We start from the raw sequence: 21,159 nt of genomic DNA on the forward strand, positions 1-21,159 counted from the left end.
GCTCCCACCCCCACCTCCTGCAGTCGTCGCAGAAGGATACCATGGTCGATGGTATCGAAGGCCGCTGAGAGGTCAAGGAGCACTAGGACGGAGGCATGACCTCCATCCCTGGCTCTCTAGAGATCATCGGTCAGCGCAACCAAAGCGGTTTCCGTGCTGTAGCCAGGCCTAAATCCCGACTGAAAGGGATCTAGATAATCGGTTTCCTCCAAGGACCGCAGGAGCTGAAAGGCCACCACTTTCTCAACAACCTTCCCCATGAAGGGGAGGTTGGAGACTGGACGGTAGTTGTTTAAAACGGCTGGATCCAAAGATGGCTTCTTCAGAAGGGGTCTCACCACCGCCGTCTTTAAAGCGGGGGGAAAGAACCCCTCCTGAAGGGAGGCGGTAAGAACCGCCTGGATCCAGCCCCGTGTCACCTCCCTGCTGTTAACAACTAGCCAGGAGGGGCACGGGTCCAGCACACATGTGGAGGCACTTACAGCTCCCATGGCCTTGTCCACTTCCTCAGGGGTAACAGCTTGAAAAGCAATCCAGTGATGTCCATCCAGATTCTCCCCTGGTGCCTCGGCTGGTTCTGCGTAATTGGAGTCCAGGTCCGTCCGAAGCCGAGCAACTTTATCCGCGAGGAATTGGACGTACTCCTCAGCTCTGCCTTGCAAAGGATCGCTCGTATCCTCCTGTTTAGGAGGGAACGGGTTATCCTGAACAAGGCGGCTGGGCGCGACCCAGCGGAAGCTATCAGAGAGGCAATGTGTGATCTTTTTGTCGTCCTAATTGCCCGAAGGTAGGCTCTGATGCTGGATGTTAAAAGCGCTCGGTCTGACTCAGACTTACTGGATCTCCATCGTTGCTCTAGGCGTCTCTTTCGACGCTTCATCTCCCGGAGTTCCTCAGTAAACCAAGGAACCCTCCTGGATCCACTGCCTCGGATCGGCCGTAAAGGCGCAGTTTTGACCAAACTACCCAAGTTCTCCCTTTATTGGGAAGAAAAAAAACAGGAAGCACAGTTCTGGCATGGCTTGGAGATTGCCTTTCTGGAACTATTATTTGTCTGGTGAGCTAACGCATGCAGAGATTGAGATGACATTTCATTAATTTACTTTTACAATTTAGCAGTGTTAAAAATGAAAAAAATATTTGTATCAAAGTCTATGGAGATTCTCTACTATCCAGATCACGGTTGCCCCAAAGTTACTTTTCATAAGGCAACTGGACTACCTTGGTTCTTTCATTGAAAATGTTTCACTTCTCATCCCAGAAGCTTCTTCAGTTCCACTCAGTTAACATCAAAGACCACAAAGTTGCACTGGAAATCCAATATTCTTTTGATATATAAAATGTATTGCAAAATATACATTATACAAAAACTCTCCCCTGCATCATTTTTGTCATAAGATTTGAAATAGGAAACCCAAACAATATTTGTACCCAATATATTTTCCCGTTGAACTTGCCTACAGAAAAAAGAATAGCAAAAATTTATTAGGGAAATTGACGTATTTAAATGTTGTTCTGTTATACTCTACTTTTTAAAAAAATCTGCTAAATTACTATTTCTAATTTTATCTCTCCAAGTCCTTCCCTTCTTTTATTCTATTGTCTCTTTTGGATAGAGATTTTAAAGAGCTGAAGATAATATAAATTATTGGCCTTGGGGTAGTATTGCCGGAGACTGCTCACTGCATCCATAATTTTTATTGCTAATGCAAAAGATATAACAGGGGGCAGAGAAAATAAGAGAGAGGGGAAGGAGGAAATATTTTTATATTCTGCCTCTGTGTTTTTCACCTGGCCTATTATTAATAAAGGGGATCTTTATATTTTAAGAGACAAAGGGAGCTTCCTGTTTCCCATTCTCTATGTAGTTTAGATAAAATCAAATATTAGTTATTTTCTTTTTAGTTTTATACAAGTAGTTCAATTTGTGTGTTAGTCCTTGCTTGAATATTGATTTCCACAATCAAGTTGACATTTCTGGATGCATTGCTGTCAAGCCCTTGTTACCCAACGTGTGATACTTCCAGGTATTGAAGAACATCGAGGTATGTTTTTGTATATTTAAAAGACACAGCATTGTCACAATCAAGTATGTATAAACCAGCACCACAAGGTGGAAACCCTATTATAATTGCCCCTTTTACAAGAAATGATTCTACCAATTACCTTGCACATTTCTGACAGTGATCATATAAATTATTTAAATCAGCACTAAATAACATGCACTGTTGAGGTAGCAGGCTATTCATAAAAAATGTCTGTGCTTGTAAGAAGGGAACTTGTCTCCGGTGACAAGTCATTCATTGAAGTTACACTGCAGAGCCGGTGTCTCCAAATTTCTGAAACAGCTGCAACAAGAAAAAAATACTAATAATTTTATAAAGAATTATATGATGGAATGAAAATCACAGTACCTAGGATAAAAGAACAAAGCTATAGGACAGATTACATTTGTTTGATTCAATTAATGATCACACCGCTAAGGCCATTGTATGCAGTGGGAATGATCTACCTGTTAGATCAATAGAAAAATGTCTGCGTTTTGAATGGCACAGGGTTTATGTTAGTGAACCATCAATGAAAAATACGAAGCTGTGAATTCATCTCTACCAGCATTGTCAGCCAGGTCTTGAGCTCCTTTCAAAATACCAGCAGAGTGGGAACCATTCAATCTCAGGGGGAATGTCATTCCAAAACAGAAGTTGGTTTCTGCTAGTTTGGCCCAGCACAAGCGAACTGGTAATAAAAAAAATGGAAACCCACCACTGTTCCAAAAGGCAGATGCTGCAAAAAGAGAAGCTGCCCCTCTGGGGTCTGGATAGATGCCATTGCTTAATTAAAGGAACCCATAATGTGCCATCTGTGCCAGCCTGAATTGGTTATTCCAATATTGTGGGAGATAGGCACAATATTGTGCCTATCTCCAAGTAACCAGCACTTGGAATCACATCCGGAAGCTGATTGGCAACCAGTGCAACTCACAAAGCAGAAGTGTTACATTAACATCTTGAGTCATGCCCGCGGCTACACAAGCTGCTCAGTGGTGGGTTGCCAATTTTGTTAGTACTTGTTTGGGTGTGCTCCCATGCGCATGTGCAGAATTGTCTGGGCGGGTGGGTGGAGCCTCCCACCATTTCTACTACCTGTTTGGCTGATCTGGGCCGAACCAGCAGCAAACCACCTCTGAAGCTGCTGCATTCTAGAGTAGTTGAAGCTTACTGGTAGACTTCAAGGGCAGACCCACATAGAATGCATTGTTGTAGTCAGTTTATGAAATGGTCAGGGCATGAATAACTGTTTCAGTAATGTCTCCTATTGTACTTTTAAAGGCAGCTTTGCCCAATGACCTTTATCCAGATGTGTTGGAATAAGTCTCCCAGAATCCTCAACTAAATAAGCCAAAGACATAGCCAATGTGTCAGTAAGGGGCCAATGGCAGGCTGCTTAGAGGGTGCAAAATTTATTTCGCTCTAATCCTGTCTCTCACAGGATCACCCCAGCTTTTCTTTACCTTGTTCAAAAATGAGATATTCACCAGTGATCCCAGAAATCCAAAAACAATTGGGAAAAAGCTCCTAAAGAAAAAAAAGAAAAAAGTTAATTACTGAGGAAAATATTCAGCTGGAAATGAATTTGAGATCCAAATCAGATGTGACAGTATGAATACTTTTTGTTCAAAGTTATAACTACCCACCTCCATCTCCCCAACATGATTCTGGGCAGCTATCAGAAGTGAAAGACAATATAAGCACAATGTATATTCAAAATTAAAAGCACCATCCCCAATTGACTAACATAAAGCAGCTATCAAATTCACAAATACATGGAGTTAATTATGTATATTTTATGTTACAAAATATATGTAGTTCCAGATTGGATTATATCAATTCTTAGAGCTTGGTTTTACATTTGCAGAATGCAGATGATTATTTTCCCCTCTTTTTTCAGATTTCCCTAATCTTTTGTAGTGGTTTTTCTTTTGTGTGTGTGTGTGTGTGTGTTGATTGGCAACTCTGCAGGTCAGTGTGTCAATGCCCAATATTCATGGCTAGAGAACAAAAAGCTCTCCTTCAATCCCTGTTCTTCTTCCACTCCATTCTTTTGACTGAAAACCAAACTCAGAGAATTAGTGCAATCCAAAACATACACAAATTCCCATAGCAGATGCAATGGTTTTAGGAGGATTGATCACCTGAAGAGATTAATGAAACCATAGGTCTCCAGCAGCATGCCTAGTAGAGGCCACCGAAACAGAACAATTATTATGCCTCCTAGAAAGAAACTGGTTCCCTTAAGCTTCTGCTTTTGGAAGAAGAATCCAAAAGTTCTTCTTAATCCAATTATAACAGCCAAGCCACACAGGAACAAGATCTAAGGAAGCAAAGAACAGATTTCAGGATTTATTGGAATGTAGCCAGAATCATCATTCATCATCATCATTTTAGCCATTGTCTAGCCACTGCAGGATGAAGGCATGTTTCCAACCAATCCGCATGTGGAAGGAATATGCCACATTGATCCAATATGGGTTGGCAGATCTGAACTGTGTTAGTCTGGGGTATCCATCATAGCCCAGGGTCACCTTGGGAGATCCTTCTGGACGCATACCGTTTGACCAACTATCTTATACTGTTGAGCAGGAAAGAGAACATTGGTTCTATTTTTTTTATTTCTTTTTAAATTTCATTTTCAAGAGGAAAGGTGGCATGACAGCTTCACAGGTAGTAGCTGTATAGCAGCTATTCATTTTTAAAACAATTCAAACAAACAAGACCACTAGAAATGTATACCTGCTGATGCTACCTTAAAATGCAATTGAATTGATCTGGGAATATTTGCATGCTATTCCTACCCCAAGTACAATAGTGAGGAAAAGGGAGCTGGGATGAAACTGATGAGACTTTTATCATTTTTGCCCTTCTCTTAGGTGGAGATCAACCAGAATGTAAAATGCCAGAAAATGCTTGTATTTTTCCTGCAGAAATTGATTCACGAATGGATGGATACGGTAGCATTTTCAGACAGGGTGGATGTGAAAGTTTTTTGTTGCACCAGCATTCTCTCCTCGTTTTCCCTGCCAGTCCATTTTACGGTTTAGTTATCTATTTCTGATACCTACAATTAGGATTTGCCTTTTCCTCTTCAGGTCAGCCACCATGGCAACAGATGTTGAATCACTAGTGATATGGAAAGCTACATGTATTCTGTGTTTTGAAACATTGTCATCCCACAGCCATTCTTACAAAAAAAATTTTTTTATTAAATCATGCACAATTGTAAACTGAACTCTGTAATGGGTTAAAATGGCTATTTCTGATCTGGCAGTTAAAGCTCATGTACCTGGTTGATTTACCAACATGGTTAAAAGAATGGATAATGTTGAGAAATAAAAGATCACTCAAATTGGAAGGTCATGACCTGGCATGCCTTCCTGTGGTATGAAAAAGGATCTGCACATAAATATTTCATTGGACACTGTATCAGACAGTCCTATTATTAATATTGAACAAAATTAAACATGATCACTATTCCGAAACACCCATTTGGCTATCTACGATGGAAGCATATATACACCCAAATTTAATTAATATGGAAAATATTGTTACATATAAAGAGTTATTGAACAGACAGGGGGAGATTAAAACTAGATTAGAATTGGCATCACAAGGGGTACAAGTAGAATTGTGGTCTTATTTACAGATACAATCAAGGTTTGCACAGGACAGGAAGAAGGAAGGTATTGCTAAAGATTACACAGCGTTAGATAAACTTTTGATAGAGACAGAAAACAAGTTGATCAAAGTGCTGTATAGATTTTTATTGGAATATAAACTTGAGGAAGAACATGTCAAAGAAACTATGGTCACCTGGGTGAAACATTTTGGTTATAATGTGGAATTTGCTAAATGGGAAAAACTTTCGATACTTAATTGGAAACTAACATTGGCCATGGCGTATAAAGAAAATCTTTATAAAATGTTCTACAGATGGCATCTCCCCCCAGCACAGCTCTCCAAAATGTTTAAAAATCTGGCCCCAAATTGTTGGAAGTGTAAAAAAAACACTAGACACTTTTTGTCATATATGGTGGACATGCAATGAGGCCAAAAGATATTGGAAAATGATTCAATCATGATTGGAACAAATGGTGGGAGATCAAATTTTGTTTAAACCAGAAATTTTTCTTCTAGGCATAATACCAGAGGGGTTTAAGAAAAATGTACTCTATCTAATTATACATGTACTAACTGTGGCGCGCATAACTTTTGCGCAGTATTGGAAAAAAGAAAATACACCATCAGAGCTAGATATAATCAGAAAAGTGTTGGCCTGTGCAGAAGCAGATAGGCTCCCTCTTGAACTTAAAAATAAAGGGGAATCAGAATATTTTGAAGTCTGGAACAGATTTTATGACGGTATAAGACAAGGTGACAAGACTGGAACAAACTGTATATATTGTGATTGGACAGAAGAATAGATAATGCACTAAGCAGGCTAATAGTTAATGGTTGAGACTAATTGTATATAATGTGAATATAGGGTCACTTCGACTCTGCGGTATTGCATTGTTTTAAATGTAAAAATAATAAAAATATATCTTTAAAAAATCAGTCTATTATTTTATTATACTCACTGTCTATTATTTCTTTTTGCACAAAATATTTGACACTTTAAAAAATACTTACATTTCCAAAGGCCAAAAGCACTGAATCCATGTACAACAATACACCAAACAGGAGGAAGAACATCCCAAAGCCAACAAGCCCAACACCAATTTCTACAATAGATGAAATTGGTACCATCAGAATCACAGCAATCTTAAGGGATCACCTAATTGAGGAGAGCTAGGATTACCTGGAATGTAGTGGAAGGAAAAGATTTTGGTGCTCAAGATAGCTGAAGGACTGCTGGCTCATTTCAGGTTACATTTTTTTCAACCATTGAGGCCTGGATGCAAGAGCTCATCCAGAATCCCTTGGGCACCTTATAGATCAGTGATGGCAAACCTTTTTGGCACTGAGTCCCCAAACCGGAACACGTGTGCATGTGTGTGTGTGTGTGTGTGTGTGCCGAAAACCCAAAGACAAGCTGGCTAGTGTGCATGTGCGCCCCAGCCAGCTGGTCTTCAGCTTTCCGGCACAAGGTCGTCATGCGTGCCAGAGCACCAGAAACCCGAAGACCAGTTGGCCTACACACATATGCCTGTTTTTTGGCTATTTAAGGCTGTTTCACAGTCTGTTTTTGGCCAGATTTAATAAATTTAATAAACAGTAGCAAAAAATGGCCAGGAAAACAGCCAAAACAGCTATCTGTTTTTTGGCTGTTTTTAGAGCTGTTTTTGGGGTGTTTTCCAGTGCTCCGGTGCCCGCAAAGACCAGCCAAACAACCAGAAGAGCTGCTGGCGACGACGCCCATGCCCACAGAGAGGGCTCTACGTGCCACCTCTGGCATGTGTGCCAGAGGTTCACCATCATGGTTATATACAGATGACGGCTTGATGGTTTCAAGGTTTTAGAACATCCTCCCTTAAGAAAGCAAGCTAGTACAATCCTTTTAAATAATTCCAGTTCACACCTGAATGTTAGCCATTAATTACAATTTATAATCAATATTCTCGCAGGATGCTTTGTTATCACTACTTCCTGCTTGATCAGATTCTTCTAAGCCAGGCCCAACTACATGGATGCGCTGAACAAAGATTTAAAAAATGTCCTGCAAGAAAAGTGACCATGCAATTCTACATTACTAAACTCTTGCTTATTTATTTACAAATAAAAGAGCTAGCTTTGCAGATTGAAAACCCAATATCATAGCCTCCTTCCAGGAAAACATATGTAAAAAAATATTCATCACAAGAAACATCACTTACTGCAGCCCTGTACACATAGCATAGTTCTACCCTTGTTAAATGACACATATCTATAGGTGTGGGGACAAACTTGAAAGCATCTGTCTTTTTTCAAACAGTTCAATAATTCCTAATTAGCAAAAGCAATAGCAGTTAGAATTATATACCGCTTCATAGGGCTTTCAGCCCTCTCTAAGCGGTTTACAGAGTCAGCATATTGCCCCCACAGTCTGGATCCTCATTTCACCCACCTCGGAAGGATAGAAGGCTGAGTCAACCTTGAGCCGGTGAGATTAGAACCGCTGAACTGCAGATAACAGTCAGCTGAAGTGGCCTGCAGTACTGCACCCTAGCCACTGCGCCACCTCAGCTCTAATTGCCCATTTGCAATGATTAGTTTAAGTATTAGTGACAACGAACTCTTTCCCTTCCTTTGCTGCTTCCATCTTACAGATGGTTCCTGGAAACTGCTTCAAAATGTCAGAGCATTTTGCTGTAATGTACTATAGAATTTTAATTATTTTGTACAATCTTTTTCAAATACATTTTTTTTTAAAAAAACAGATTATCTCTACTGAATAAAGAAACAACCAACCAACCAACCAACCAACCAACCAACCAACCAACCAACCAACCAACCAACCAACCAAAGTTTAAGCTTAATTTCCAACACAACAGGGCATTTATAGAAATTGTTCTCATTTCAAACCCAGCTGATGTTGAATATATGGACTCTTTGATTTTCTTTGCAGAAGAGATTTTGCCATTGCTTTCTTCTGTGATTTTCTGGTGGCCTTACTAGTAGATTGATTGATGATTAATTGATTAGAAATCATCAAATTGTTTTCTGTTCTTAGCAACCATGTAGATTTTCTCTAAGATGATGGATCCCAAATCTGTTTTTTTCATGTCTCCCAACAGAGCACTCATCTCCTTCAGCTGAGTCCACCCTTCTCTTTCCTTTCCTTTTCACAGCATTAGAGCCTTTTCCACAGAATTGGGTATTTACCAAAATCTGAAGTACAATAGTGGCCTCAACATAAAATTCAACCCTGTTCGAATTTTTGACATTGTCCAAATTTCATCATATTCCTTTGATGATCCAGGTTAGATGCCACCCTTCATCTCTCATTCTAATTTCTTCCCCTAAAATCTTTAGGCATGAGATAGTTTCCCCCATTTGCCTAACCACTAGAGGATATAGATGAGTTTCTTTCACATCTTTCCAATACCTTTTCAACCAGAAAATTTGATCATGTGAGAATATCAGTTTGAATCTTTGAATCCAGCTTCTATTTTGGTTCAGATCCAAAATGAACAAGCTTTAATTACGGTACCAAGTTTGGAATAATGAACCTTAATATAAAATATTATAAACCTTTATTGTCACTGGTTTTCTTTTACCCAGATAAATTCCATTAAGCATATTGAAATATTCCTGGTGTAAATCAATGCCAGTGCATAGTTTTGCTTCTTACACCTCTTTACACTTAAATTAGTTTACATTAGCTTTGCTCAACCTGGTATCCTGTACCTGTATTGGACCATAACACTCAGAATTCCCAGTTAGTGTACATCCGAAAGACATTAGGTTGGTCGTAGCTGATATGCATATTATTAGCAATTTTGGAACAAATATATTTGGTGACAATTTACTACAAATCTGTAATGTCTGTTGGTTATAATCCTAGAGCAGAGTTGGTGAACCTTTTTTTGGCACTGAGTGCCAAAATGGGAGCATGCAAGTGCACAGGGGGCATTGCCAGAAACTGGAAGAGCAGTTCCCCAGTGCGCATGTGCGCACCAGGAAGCTGAGTTTCTGGTTTCTGGCATGCACATGGTATTCCAGTTTCTGGTGCACATGTGTATGTGAAGGCCAGCTTGCTGTCACCTATATGCATGCCAGAAACCAGAAGCTCAGCTTCCTGTCACATGCATGTGCGCCAGGGAGCTGGTCTTCTGGTTTTTGGCGCTCCCACATGCGCAAAGACCAGCTGGCATGTGTGCGCCAAAACCTGGAAGAGCAACCGGCAACGGCTGGTGTGCTCAGAGAGATCGCTCTGCGTGCCACTTCCGGCACGCATACCTTAGGTTTGCCATCATGGACCTAGAGCATCTTCTTACGAATACATTTCAGGTTACACTAAATAATACTCTGATAGATCATTGGTACCAATTAGAGATACTATGAGGTTATCTGTCTTGTCTCCTGAGACCAGAAGCAAGTAGGTTTACTTAGCTTGTTCCCCATAAGCAGATTTGTAACCTGTAGCAAAATAGGTAAATGTGTCAATTGAGCAATCAATAGTAACATAATTTTAAAAAGGGCTGAGCTTTCATACAGACACCATGATTAGCTTTGATTATATTTTCAGAATGAAACCAATGATATATTGCTGAAATATGATTCCCCAAACCCTATTTGCTAAGTTCATACTTACTCTGAAGGTCTGTAATTTCCAACATATTTGCTGCCGAAGGCTTAGAAAGAATTGGCTGTCAAGACTCCCATGAATTTCCCAGTTAGTGAACCTTGGAAAGACCTTTGCCCTTACTGCATCATCTTGCAAATTATTAACCTCTTTGCAATGGAGACTTCATTGAAGTTTTTTACAAGGAGAGCAGTGTTATTACAATCATAGAGTTTGTATTTCCTGTACAACTGGATCTGCAAAAGGAAACAGATAGTGGTGCTTAGTGACAGCCTTTAGCTGTGTTTAACAAGAAAAAAAGAGGTCCTTGGGCCAAGCTCTGAGGCATTTCCAAAATAATCCTGCAAAAAGTAGCATTACTTGTGCAAGTACGATATTTTTATGCTTTAATATCTCAAGTACTCTCCCACCTCAATCCCATTAAAGATAAACGTAAAGGTTCCCCTCACACATATGTGATAGTCATTCCCGACTCTAGGGGATGGTGCTCATCTCCATTTCAAAGCCGAAGAGCCAGTGCTGTCTGAAGACTTCTTTGTAGTCATGTAGCCAGCATGACTAATTGCCGAGGGCGCACAGAACGTTGTTTCCTTCCTACCAAAGGTGGCTCCTATTTTCTGCTTGCATTTCTAGGTGGTTTCGAACTGCTAGGTTGGCAGAAGCTCGGAAAAGTAATGGGAGCTCACTCTGTTACCCGACACTAGGGATTCAAACTGCCGAACTGCTGACCTTTCTAATTGACAAGCCCAGAGTCTTAGCCACTGAGCCACCACGTCCCCCCAATCCCATTAACCCTGGCTTTGATTTTGTTTTCTTCCAAGATCTGTTATCATTGCTTCCTTTTTGTAGTTGGAAAACAAGATGTAGGATGGCTTGGGTCCTACCTTGCAGAGGGCTACCATCTAATATAGTGTTTCTCAATCATGGCCACGTTAACCCTTGAAGACTTCAGTGCTGTCTGGGGAAATCTGAGAGTTGAAGTCTATAGAGTTTAAAGTTGGTAAGGTTGAGAAATGCTGCTCTGACAGAATGATTATCAGAAGACAGACTCTTCTTTAAAGGCGGTTCTCTGCCTGACAAACTGTTGGTGTAATATGAAACAAAATCCAGTTGGGTGACTTTGGGCCAGTCACATTCTCTCAGTCCAACCTACCTCACAGGGTTGGTGTTGTGGGGAAAAATAGGAGGAGGGAGGTGGGTTGGATATGTTCACCGCTTGAGTTATTTGTAAACATAATAATGGTGGGACACTAAAATAAATTAAACAAACAAACAGATAAATAATGAGCCTTAAGAAAGAGAAAGCAAAACCTGGGATAGAGAGTGACAACCAACTTGTCTCTAGTGTGATATGATGCACAGCATATGTGCGTATTTTTAAGTAGAATTTCAATTTCCCATTGTGATTCTATGCCACTTTAATACAAATCTATATTCTCTTTTGTCTAACTTTTTGTCAATCATTACTTTTAAAAAAAAGTAAAGATTAAATGTACAATCCAACAAATGATAAATTGCTACATAACAGTTGCAAATGCATATTTTAGTAAGGGAGCCCCCAGAAGTCAGGAAACAAGCATCAGAAAAAGCTTTCTTAATATGGAATAGGAGGGGATATTGAGATATTGGCTGTTGACCTTAGTGTTAAGGTCCAGCCCCGATTAGAACGTATGTGTGTTGTGAATTTTAAACTATTTTTAAACTTATTTTGCTTTTTTTCTTCTTTCGTTGTAAGCCGCCCGGAGTCCTCCGGGATTGGGCGGCCTATAAATTTAATAAATGAAATGAAATGAAATTCTAATTATCTGACAGAAATTGTTTCATATTAGCATTTTCCTTTTTTCTCTTTTCTATATAAATATCATATTTTTCCCTCTCCAATGTACTTTAGGAGCATTTCCTTTTAATACACAGATATATTGTTACAAAAAACATAAGTTTCGGTTCTTGACCAGGAAATCAGCACAAAGCATCATTATGCAACTAATTAAATTACCAGGGACATGTACATCATATGTGTGAGTCACAGAACATATTTTATAAGGAAGAACATGTATCACATTAATTCTTGCTAAATAGCTAATGCAAGAAAACAAATGACTCATGCAGAGCAATATATACATGAAATGTGTGGTCAATTATTTCTAAAAAATAATTTCTTGTATTAATTTCACATACATTATTACTAGATGTGTTTGAGTAAAAACTGTACTATAGGATAATAATGGTTTCAACATCCATAGTAATTTAACTTTGGAGCCTCACTTCCTCTATAACTGAGAAAGTATAGTTTCTATATTTAGATAAGGTACACAAGGAGGTTCTCATCCTTGAATACTGATAGGAGTGCAACTAATATATGTATTTGCTGGCATGTCATTAAGAGATGAAAATTTGTGATTTATATTCCTTCTTGCTCATTGTATTTATTGGTGATTTATTGAGGGGGGCATGGACAGTTTATTCTTTCTCATTACGGTATATAACTGTGCCATGGAGTTGTAAGCCTCCAAGAGTCCTTCAACTGCAGTGCGTGAAAAGTAATTCAAAAGTAAATAAATGTAACTATACATATTCAGCTGAAATATATAGAAATATAGAGAACAGTACAGTCTGAGAACAACTACAGTATATATAGTACACCTTTCTATCCCTCCTTTTCTCATGTTTTACACTTACATATTAAAAAAAGATAAACACACACAATCTAGTTATAAACCATCCATTTTTTTATTTACTTGCTTTATACAAACTTGCAAGGTACAAATGCATTTATTTTTGTTTGTTTTTTTCTTGCACGTGTTGGTTTTGAGAGGGAGGACCTTTGAAAGTAACTACATCTAGAACAAATGTTGCAGGAAAGAATATTAAGTAAGCCACTGTGAGTTTAATTATGGAAAGATTATCCCTTGGTCTGGTGTGACGAACCCCCAAGTCACCAACATATTTTTTTCAATCACAGAACAGCTAATTTTTATAATTGTCATAATCTAAGGTCACTTTTATACAAAAAGAAAGGAAAAAAAGACATTAACATCACATTGCTTCTTTGATAATTTTAACATCTAACACTACTTTTCTCTCTCTCCAAATAATGTCCATAAATAATGCAGTATTTGTTGGTTTCAGGTGCTGCTGGTATATGAAAATTTTATTAGAAAGGAACACACACACACATGTACACAAAAAATAAAACATTTTAAAAATAGGGTTCTACAATACTGCAAAACTGTGACCCTAAATGTACTCTGCTGAGAACTTAGAGCAGTGTTCCTCAACCTTGGCAGCTGAAAGAGACATGGACTTCCACTCCCAGAATTCTCTAGTCCGTTATGGGAAGCAGGCTCTGCTGGCTGGGAAATTCTGAAAGTTGACGTTTGCACATCTACAAGTTGCCACGGATGAGAAATACTGATTAGAAGTCTCAGAATGCTTAAAGTGACATTGGCAATAATCAGTTATAATCCTACCTTGCTATGAATTGAACAGAGGGCTTGAGAAGGGTGAGATAACCCTTTTCGATGTTATTTATGTCATTTTAATTCTTTCTGCAATAGCAAAAAAAAAAGTGCCAGTTTTACCTGTAGGAAGGGAGAAAAGGGGATTTGAGAAGGAATTTGCACTTCCTTGACAGAAGCTGAGACTCCAAAATGTAACACCATCTTTACATTGCCCTCTGTACCATAAAATATTGGTGGAAGGATTTTCTTTCAAGATGGTCGCCATGTTTATCAAGCACCTGAACAAGTAGGACCACTACCTCCGAGTCTTCAAAAGAGGTAGAAATAAGGAGCCACTCTCTAAATTAAGAGAGGGCCAAACCTAAGTAGATAATCCTTCACATAGGCTAACTAAGGCCGTTCCTCAGCTCTTACTTCATCTCTCTACTAAGCTACTAGCATTTGGTAAGGGTCAAATCACAGCAAGGAAAAACATGTACCAACTGAAAGATGTACCTTTCTCCCACTAGATTGAGCATTGAGGAGGTAAATACGGCAGCTTAGAGAGCAATTGTGATTGAAGAGAGGAAAAGAAAACAATCTTGCAGGGATTTCTCTCTGCTAACCACACAAGAGGAACAAATTTGAACAAAAGGGAGGTAAAAAACAAGTGGCATCAACATTTCAAAGCCACCTCTATTGCAAAGGATCCCAGTGGGATAGCTGTATACCAGCGAGACAATCTTTGCGGTCCCTGATATGCTACAGTTTTATAACTCATCTGACAACATATCTTTCAAGCCAGAACTTCACCAGGGTTAAGTGAACTCAGTTTTGCTAGTTCCAAATAAGCTATTGCCAAGTTGCATCAACTGAGGCTTAAGCCCTGGTGTGGAAAACCTAGTAACAAGGAAATAAATGCACCATTCCCTTACAGACAGCTTTCATTCATTTTAAATAAATTTGCTTTTAATAAAAAGCAGAAAAATATATATTTATTTAAATATGCCTTTTAAAATTTCTTTCTTTAATTATTTTGATATACCACCCAGCGTCTGTATTTCAGAGACTCAGTGGCAAAGCAGGCTTCAGCAGCCCTGTACACAGAGAAGATTAGCCCCAAAAAAAATTAGTATAGGGAGAAGAGGAAGAAAACCCATATATTATATTATATATATATAAAATATATATAAATGTACACACACACATATATATCACGGTATAATTTTTAAAAACACATATTAAGGCATGTAGAGGATCATGAAGGGATAACATTTTATGAGCTAACAGAAGCTACCGCAAGAGCAGAACGAAATACTTTCATCATCTTCATCTTCATCAACGTGGAATGTCAACAGTATTGCTAAAGGAGAAGGGTGTAAAACTCTGATTCTCTGGAGTGGTCTATGTATTGCCATCAGGTTCGTTTAAATAATAAAAAGGAGACATCATCTTTATTGGACAGGGAGATGGAAAGTTGTAAATATGGATGAAGCTGAACTCTCAGACGTGCCAAGGCGGTGTTTCTTTTGTGGCAAGCAGCAGGACAGAGGACCTGATAAAGCTAGATTCCACAGTGCAAGAGATGGAAAACACTTATCACTTAAGGTCTTAGTTCAGAAGGATGATTTTTGGGTGCTGAGACATTAATTCCTTTTAATACACATTGAGATAGATTCTTAGACAAATTCTTAAAAACAACAATATCAGAACTCTTCCAGAGATACTGTGGAGTTAACTTTCTATTTTCTGAACATTCATTTCAACAGAACCATCATATGTATGATTGCTTAGAAGCTCCAGTGTGGATAGAAAGCCTTACTACAAGTACATTGAGGATTAAAGCCTAAGAGATGCACCCCTTTGAGGGTCTAATCAGAAATAAGCCATATCTATTTCAGTGGGATTTACTCCACAAAAAGCATAGGTAAATTTTGAAACTTAAGACTTCTACTATGTGTGCGCCTGAGAAATATTCCTCCTAATGGACTGATATGCCTGGTCTCTCCATGTTTTTTCAGTCTTCAAGAGAGACTTTGCTGAGCCAGCCAAATTCCAACAACGCACTAGAACTGTATGCTTACCACAAATAGGGGTGACAAAGAATCATTTGGTAATACTGCAGTTAGCTCTTTTCATTTTGTAAACAGGATTCTATTCACTTGAGATCAACCAAGACTTGATATCCCTAAGTTTACATTCTGGTGACTATGTGCACCTTGCCTTTTCCTGGGAAGTTGAAGAGGACAGCTTTAACTCTTCATATGTGGGAGGTGCCCAAATCATTTATCTGCTGGGAAGAGTGTACAGGGTAAAGTACATTTATAAGTACTGAATTCTCTCCATGTTAGTTCACTCTTCCTAAATTATTTCTCCCTGGCATAACTTCTCTGTTGCAAAAAGTGGTATCAAGAGAGAAGAATATTCTCTGGAGATGCTTCCCACTTTTGCTCTTTAAATTACAGTTTTAATTCATTTTGTTGTACAAAAAAATCAAGGAAAATTAAATTTCATACCTACTTAAACTTGAATTTGAAAGAGTTATGTGTATTGCATGCCATCTATTGATTAAACTAGGTACTTGGATATTAAACCCTTAATAAAGGGGTTTTTTATCCCTAAAAAGCCAGGAAAGAATTAGACTTCTTGATAGCCTGAAAAAATTGAGAATTTTCAAGACTATTTTGAAGACTTGAACATAAGGAACAATGGTGCTCAAAGCTGGTATTTTTCTGTTTCAACTGGAATCCTAACTAGTCTTTCATGTATCATTGTAAAGAATCCTGTTTTAATTAAAACAATCTGAATTACGGAAGAAAATGAGTAGTAGCGGAGTGGAGGGCTTATGTTCCATAACCAAATTTGTATTTAATGTCTGCCTTACGAGTTGCATATATTAGACACTGAAACAGTGTTATTTATTTCTTCCAATAATAGAGGAACAAGATACCCAGTTTTGATAAATCTTTGGATAAAACTGATCAATATATTTATAGACATGTTTGCATGACAAAATATATGATAATTTCAACAGCGCTAAATTGTCACCTAGGACTCAAATTATACTGTAGTCTGAGGTGTCACCTGTTCACTAGTATATCCTCCTTTGAGTACAGGTAATCCTTGACTTACAACAATTCACTTAGTGACTGTTCAAAGTTACAACATCACTGAAAAAAGTGACTTATGACCATTTTTCACATTTACGGCCATTGCAGTATCCCCATGATGATCCAAATTCAGACACTTGGTAACTGACTCATATTTATGATGAATGCAGTGTCCCAGGGTCCTGTGATCTTTTATTAACTTCTGACAAGCAAAGTCAATGGGAAAACCAGATTCATTTACCAGCCATATTGCTAACTTAAGAATTGCAAGAACTGTGGCAAGAAGGGTTGTAAAATGGGGCAAAACTCACTTAATAATGTCTCACTTAGCAACAGAAATTTTGGGCTCAACAGTGGTTGTAAGTTGAGGACTGTCTGTACTTGTAAAGAAGCAAAATATTAGGGGCGGGGCAAGAAATGCAGCATTTTTAAAAACATGGCAGTGAATTCACTGAAAATCTAGGTCAGGATTATAAAAAAAGCTAGCTGGCTTTCTTTTTTTGTATTCTGATCTATAACTAGAACAATTTTATTCGCTTCCATAACATCGATTCTAGTTGGCTTTATATTAGGCATGATCAATTTTGGTAGCCTTTGAAATAAATGTGTGGGCAACATGATCATCCAATTATATTTTGATCCATGTATTAATAAGACAGATTGTTTTCAAAAACACTACGTTGGGTGAAAAGTCCTGTCTGTGCCCAAGTTCAACTGTATGGAATTCTGAATATGAGGTGTTGCAAGGTTTAATGCAGAGTCTGATTATTTCTAAAGAGGTGCAGTCATTTTAGTTTTAAATGGTATTCAGGTCAGCATTCACCATGTATAAACCTTTTAGTGTACAACTGCAGTTTGGAAAAGGTCGAAGTTAGATCTTTGACCTAGCATAATATAAGTTAGGACATCTTGGTACTTTCTGTACTTGACAAGTGTAAATTTCCCAAGTCCTTTTTCTGCACAGTAACTCTCCTCTGTCCTGTCCTTCTGAGTTATTTTCACAATTTCTTTAGGGAAAAAAATGAGGACTCATTTGGGGAAGCAGCCACCTTTCAGATGCTGATAGAAGCAAATACAGTAAAGGACTTGCACTTTTGATGTAGGAGCTTAGCTCCTCTGAAAAATCATCAGCCATTGTTATTACAGCTATAGCTTGGATAGAGCTGGATGAAACGCACTGTGTTAGAAAGTGAGAGAATTCTACTTCAAAGCAAATGTTGTTCTGTTATTCTAAAGTTGAGAGAAATGCTACAAATGGCAGAAATTGAAGAAGCCTCACTTTCTCCTCCCAATTATAAATAGGAGAGAATTGATTTACACATATTATGGAATCAACTCATAGCTTGCTTTAGTCAAGTTCAGACACATTTCCATTTCTCTTGCAGCCTTACTATTTCATTAGTTTCTTTATGCTGAGCTCTTCACAGCATACAGTTTTCTTTCTGGCTCCAACCTATATCCCGGAGAACCAAGAGTTGAGTGGCACTATTTTGAATTGGTTCTGGTATGAGGATAAATATGTCACCTTCCAGTCCCACTTCCGAGTCACAGTAAGCTTAAAACACACAAAGTGGTTTATCCCATCAAACTGAACTCTTTTGTAACCATCCTTCCCTTTTGCCTCTTTCATCCACACTTCTATTACATGTCCACGTACATTGCACATACCTCCTATTCCATCTTCCTCGTAAACTTTGAAAAAGTGAGTGGGGGGACTCTTCAACATATCACAGCCATTGCAAGATTCCAAAGAATTAGCAGATTCCAAACTGCTTCTGTTTTTTCACTGACAACCTTCTGTTTTCTTCATCTGCCGTATCCACAAAGTTCAGTGATGTTCTCTCCTTTCTTTTAGATATAAGTGTAGGCAGCATGACCATGCATGGGTTGCTTAGTTCCATAGATTAAAGTTTCTAGAGCCAATTAGATTGGCAGATGGAAACAAAGTGTGGGGAAGAAAAATATGTTGTTCAATTCAACAATAAAGTGGTTATAAAGTCTCTGGCTGCCATGACAATCTATTATTTATATATTTCTCTTCCCTCAAAGTGAGAAAAAAAGTAAAATAAAAATAAGTGATGGAGGTTAGTAATTTAGGAAATGGATAGGAAATTGTACATTCCCCTGCTGCTTTCCTTTTTCAGTTCAAATTATTTGATGCTTCTGCTGATGCTTTAGCCACCGGTCCTTTGTCTTGAGACTTCCTGCAGGGCTGAAGAAGCCAACTTGCAGAATGGAACTTCTCCTGGATGCTGCTTCTTTAATTGTTTTTATAGACTAGGCATCTGAGAGGTTTTGGTACAGGCTTTGGCAGCAGTGGGAGGAGAACCAGAGCAAAGACAAAAGCACACTTGTTCTCTTCAGAGGCAGCTTTCCTTCCTGAATGTTTCTGCAGTTCAACCGCAGGAGATAGTTGGCAAATCACATGAATGGTTGTATACATTATTAAGCAGTAGAGTTGAGAGGGCAAATTCATGTGTTAAAATGTGGCTCCATTGAACTTCACAGCATTCACAGCAGCCAGGGCTTGTGCTGGGGAGACCAGAGGAGGAAGAGAACAGATAAAAGAAATTAGTGATAATCACTGAAGGTGAAGCCTGCAGGCAGCAGTATAAACATAGCTAAGGTACTTTGAGACGTATAGGTAAGGAATTTGCTGACATATTGAATGGTCATTCAGCTTTGCCAACCCAGATTGGTAGCTCGACCATGGGGCCCCAATACAACCATAACACGGCACAGAAGGAATATGGCAGCATTTGAAGGAAGTGCTGCCACCACTGCTGGTTATATCTCTTCCAATGTCAGTCTCACTCCCAAATCAACCATCATTAACCAGAAGACAGAAGTCTAGCTTTTAAGTGGAGAAGGGAGAATAATACTTTTTAATGGCCCAGAGGCCCAAACAAAGCTTGTGACCACCTCTGTGGATAAAGGCAAACAAGCATTTGTCCTTCCCTTGGAAAAACTGGTGGAGAGAAGAATGGGGACTGCATTATTTTTCAATGAATTCCCTTTGGTTGTTGCTGAGAGTACTCTTACTTTCCTTGAATCTTGAAAAATCAAAATGGTAGAAAATGTCAGGGCAGAAATCTACCTTCCAAAGTCTATCTCAGTTTACTCATCTACATTGGTTATATCTCTGTTTAAAGCTTTGTGACAGTGAAGGATCACTAGAGCAGTATTCTATTCTTACTATTCTGACCACAATGGAAATGTTTACTGGCCCTTGTAAAGGACTGGAAATTAAACTCTTATTATCTCTTCAATGGAACTGGAGTTGAATGGGCCAAAGCCTGTTTTGGATGCTGCAACATTCCAACATTGTCACCCCAATTCAATCCCCAAGGTCTTTAAAAACACAGAAACCCAGTGCTCAAATAACATTTGGACTACCTTCCACATTACCAATCATAGAAGACAGTTGGACTGACAGAGCTATCGTGAAGACTCTTACTTGAAATATCCCTTTTATGGCGGCAAAGATAGCTATATGTGCATAAAGTCACAGCTTAAATTATGAACTTGGAGCATAAAAAGGAAATCATTAATGCAATTTTTCAATTATTTCTTTCAATTATTTAAAACCAGAAATAATTGTTGGGAACAGAGTAGATTAACTAACAAAAAATAGCTTATTTTTATAGCTATATTGTCCAAAATATGGCAGTTTTGCATATATATGCCCTATATACATGCACATTTTGAAAGTCATAGAAAAATCATAACAAGATGGCAGATACCAGTTTTGACCAGCAATAGCACTTAGACTTATATACTGCTTCATACTGCTTTACAGCCCTGTCTAAGCAGTTTAAAGAGTCAGCATATTGCCCCCAAAAATCTGGGTCTTCATTTTACCCACCTTGGAAGGATGGAAGGCTGAGTCAACCTTGAGCCTAGTGAGATTTGAACTGCTAAATTGCAGGCAGCAGTCAGTCAGCAGAAGTAGCCTGCAGTACTGCATTCTAACTACTGCACCACCATGGCTCAAAGACTAAGAATGCTTTTGATTATATATACTTTCCCCAAATGTTGGATCAGGAACCAAATATATAATAAGAGACACCTGGAAGCTTCTTGAATATTTTTTTGGCTTTTCACAACATGTTCAAAGGCAAATTTTCAGAGGAATCATAGGAACATCTCTGAACTGAAAATGGTACTTGACAGCTGGGATGGCAAAACTGGAATTGATTATTATAAGATACTTTGGTCATATTATATCTAATGAATGATCAGAAAAAATACTGCAACATTATTTTGAATGCTCATAAGTAGCAGATTTGATTGGAGAATTCATGGAATGTAAAGAGGAGATACGTGTG

The 21,159-nt window shown here is 38.5% G+C and overlaps 2 protein-coding genes across 15 annotated transcripts in view; both read right to left on the bottom strand.

Annotated features, from left to right (window-relative positions):
- Positions 1-551: 551 nt before the first annotated feature.
- On the bottom strand, positions 552-10,862 carry GOLT1A (golgi transport 1A). The gene is made up of 5 exons (XM_014076238.2): positions 10,291-10,862; positions 6,687-6,778; positions 4,193-4,371; positions 3,512-3,575; positions 552-2,348 (listed from the first exon to the last, which is right to left on the bottom strand). The coding sequence occupies exons 1-5, from the start codon at positions 10,313-10,315 to the stop codon at positions 2,310-2,312; spliced, it is 399 nt and encodes a 132-aa protein (XP_013931713.1). The 5' UTR covers positions 10,316-10,862; the 3' UTR covers positions 552-2,309.
- Positions 10,863-12,987: 2,125 nt separating this feature from the next.
- PLEKHA6 (pleckstrin homology domain containing A6) overlaps positions 12,988-21,159 on the bottom strand; it is a 190,421-nt gene continuing 182,249 nt past the window's right edge. For all 14 annotated transcript variants that reach the window (XM_014076260.2, XM_087720012.1, XM_014076259.2 and 11 more), the window contains one exon: positions 12,988-19,363. The gene's annotated coding sequence lies outside the window, so the exon portion shown is untranslated. The remainder of the gene's footprint in view (positions 19,364-21,159) is intronic.

Source organism: Thamnophis sirtalis, unplaced genomic scaffold (assembly GCF_051295495.1).
Source record: "Thamnophis sirtalis isolate CommonGarterSnake01/CBP01778 unplaced genomic scaffold, rThaSir2_p1.2 scaffold_7, whole genome shotgun sequence".
NCBI lineage: Eukaryota > Metazoa > Chordata > Lepidosauria > Squamata > Natricidae > Thamnophis > Thamnophis sirtalis.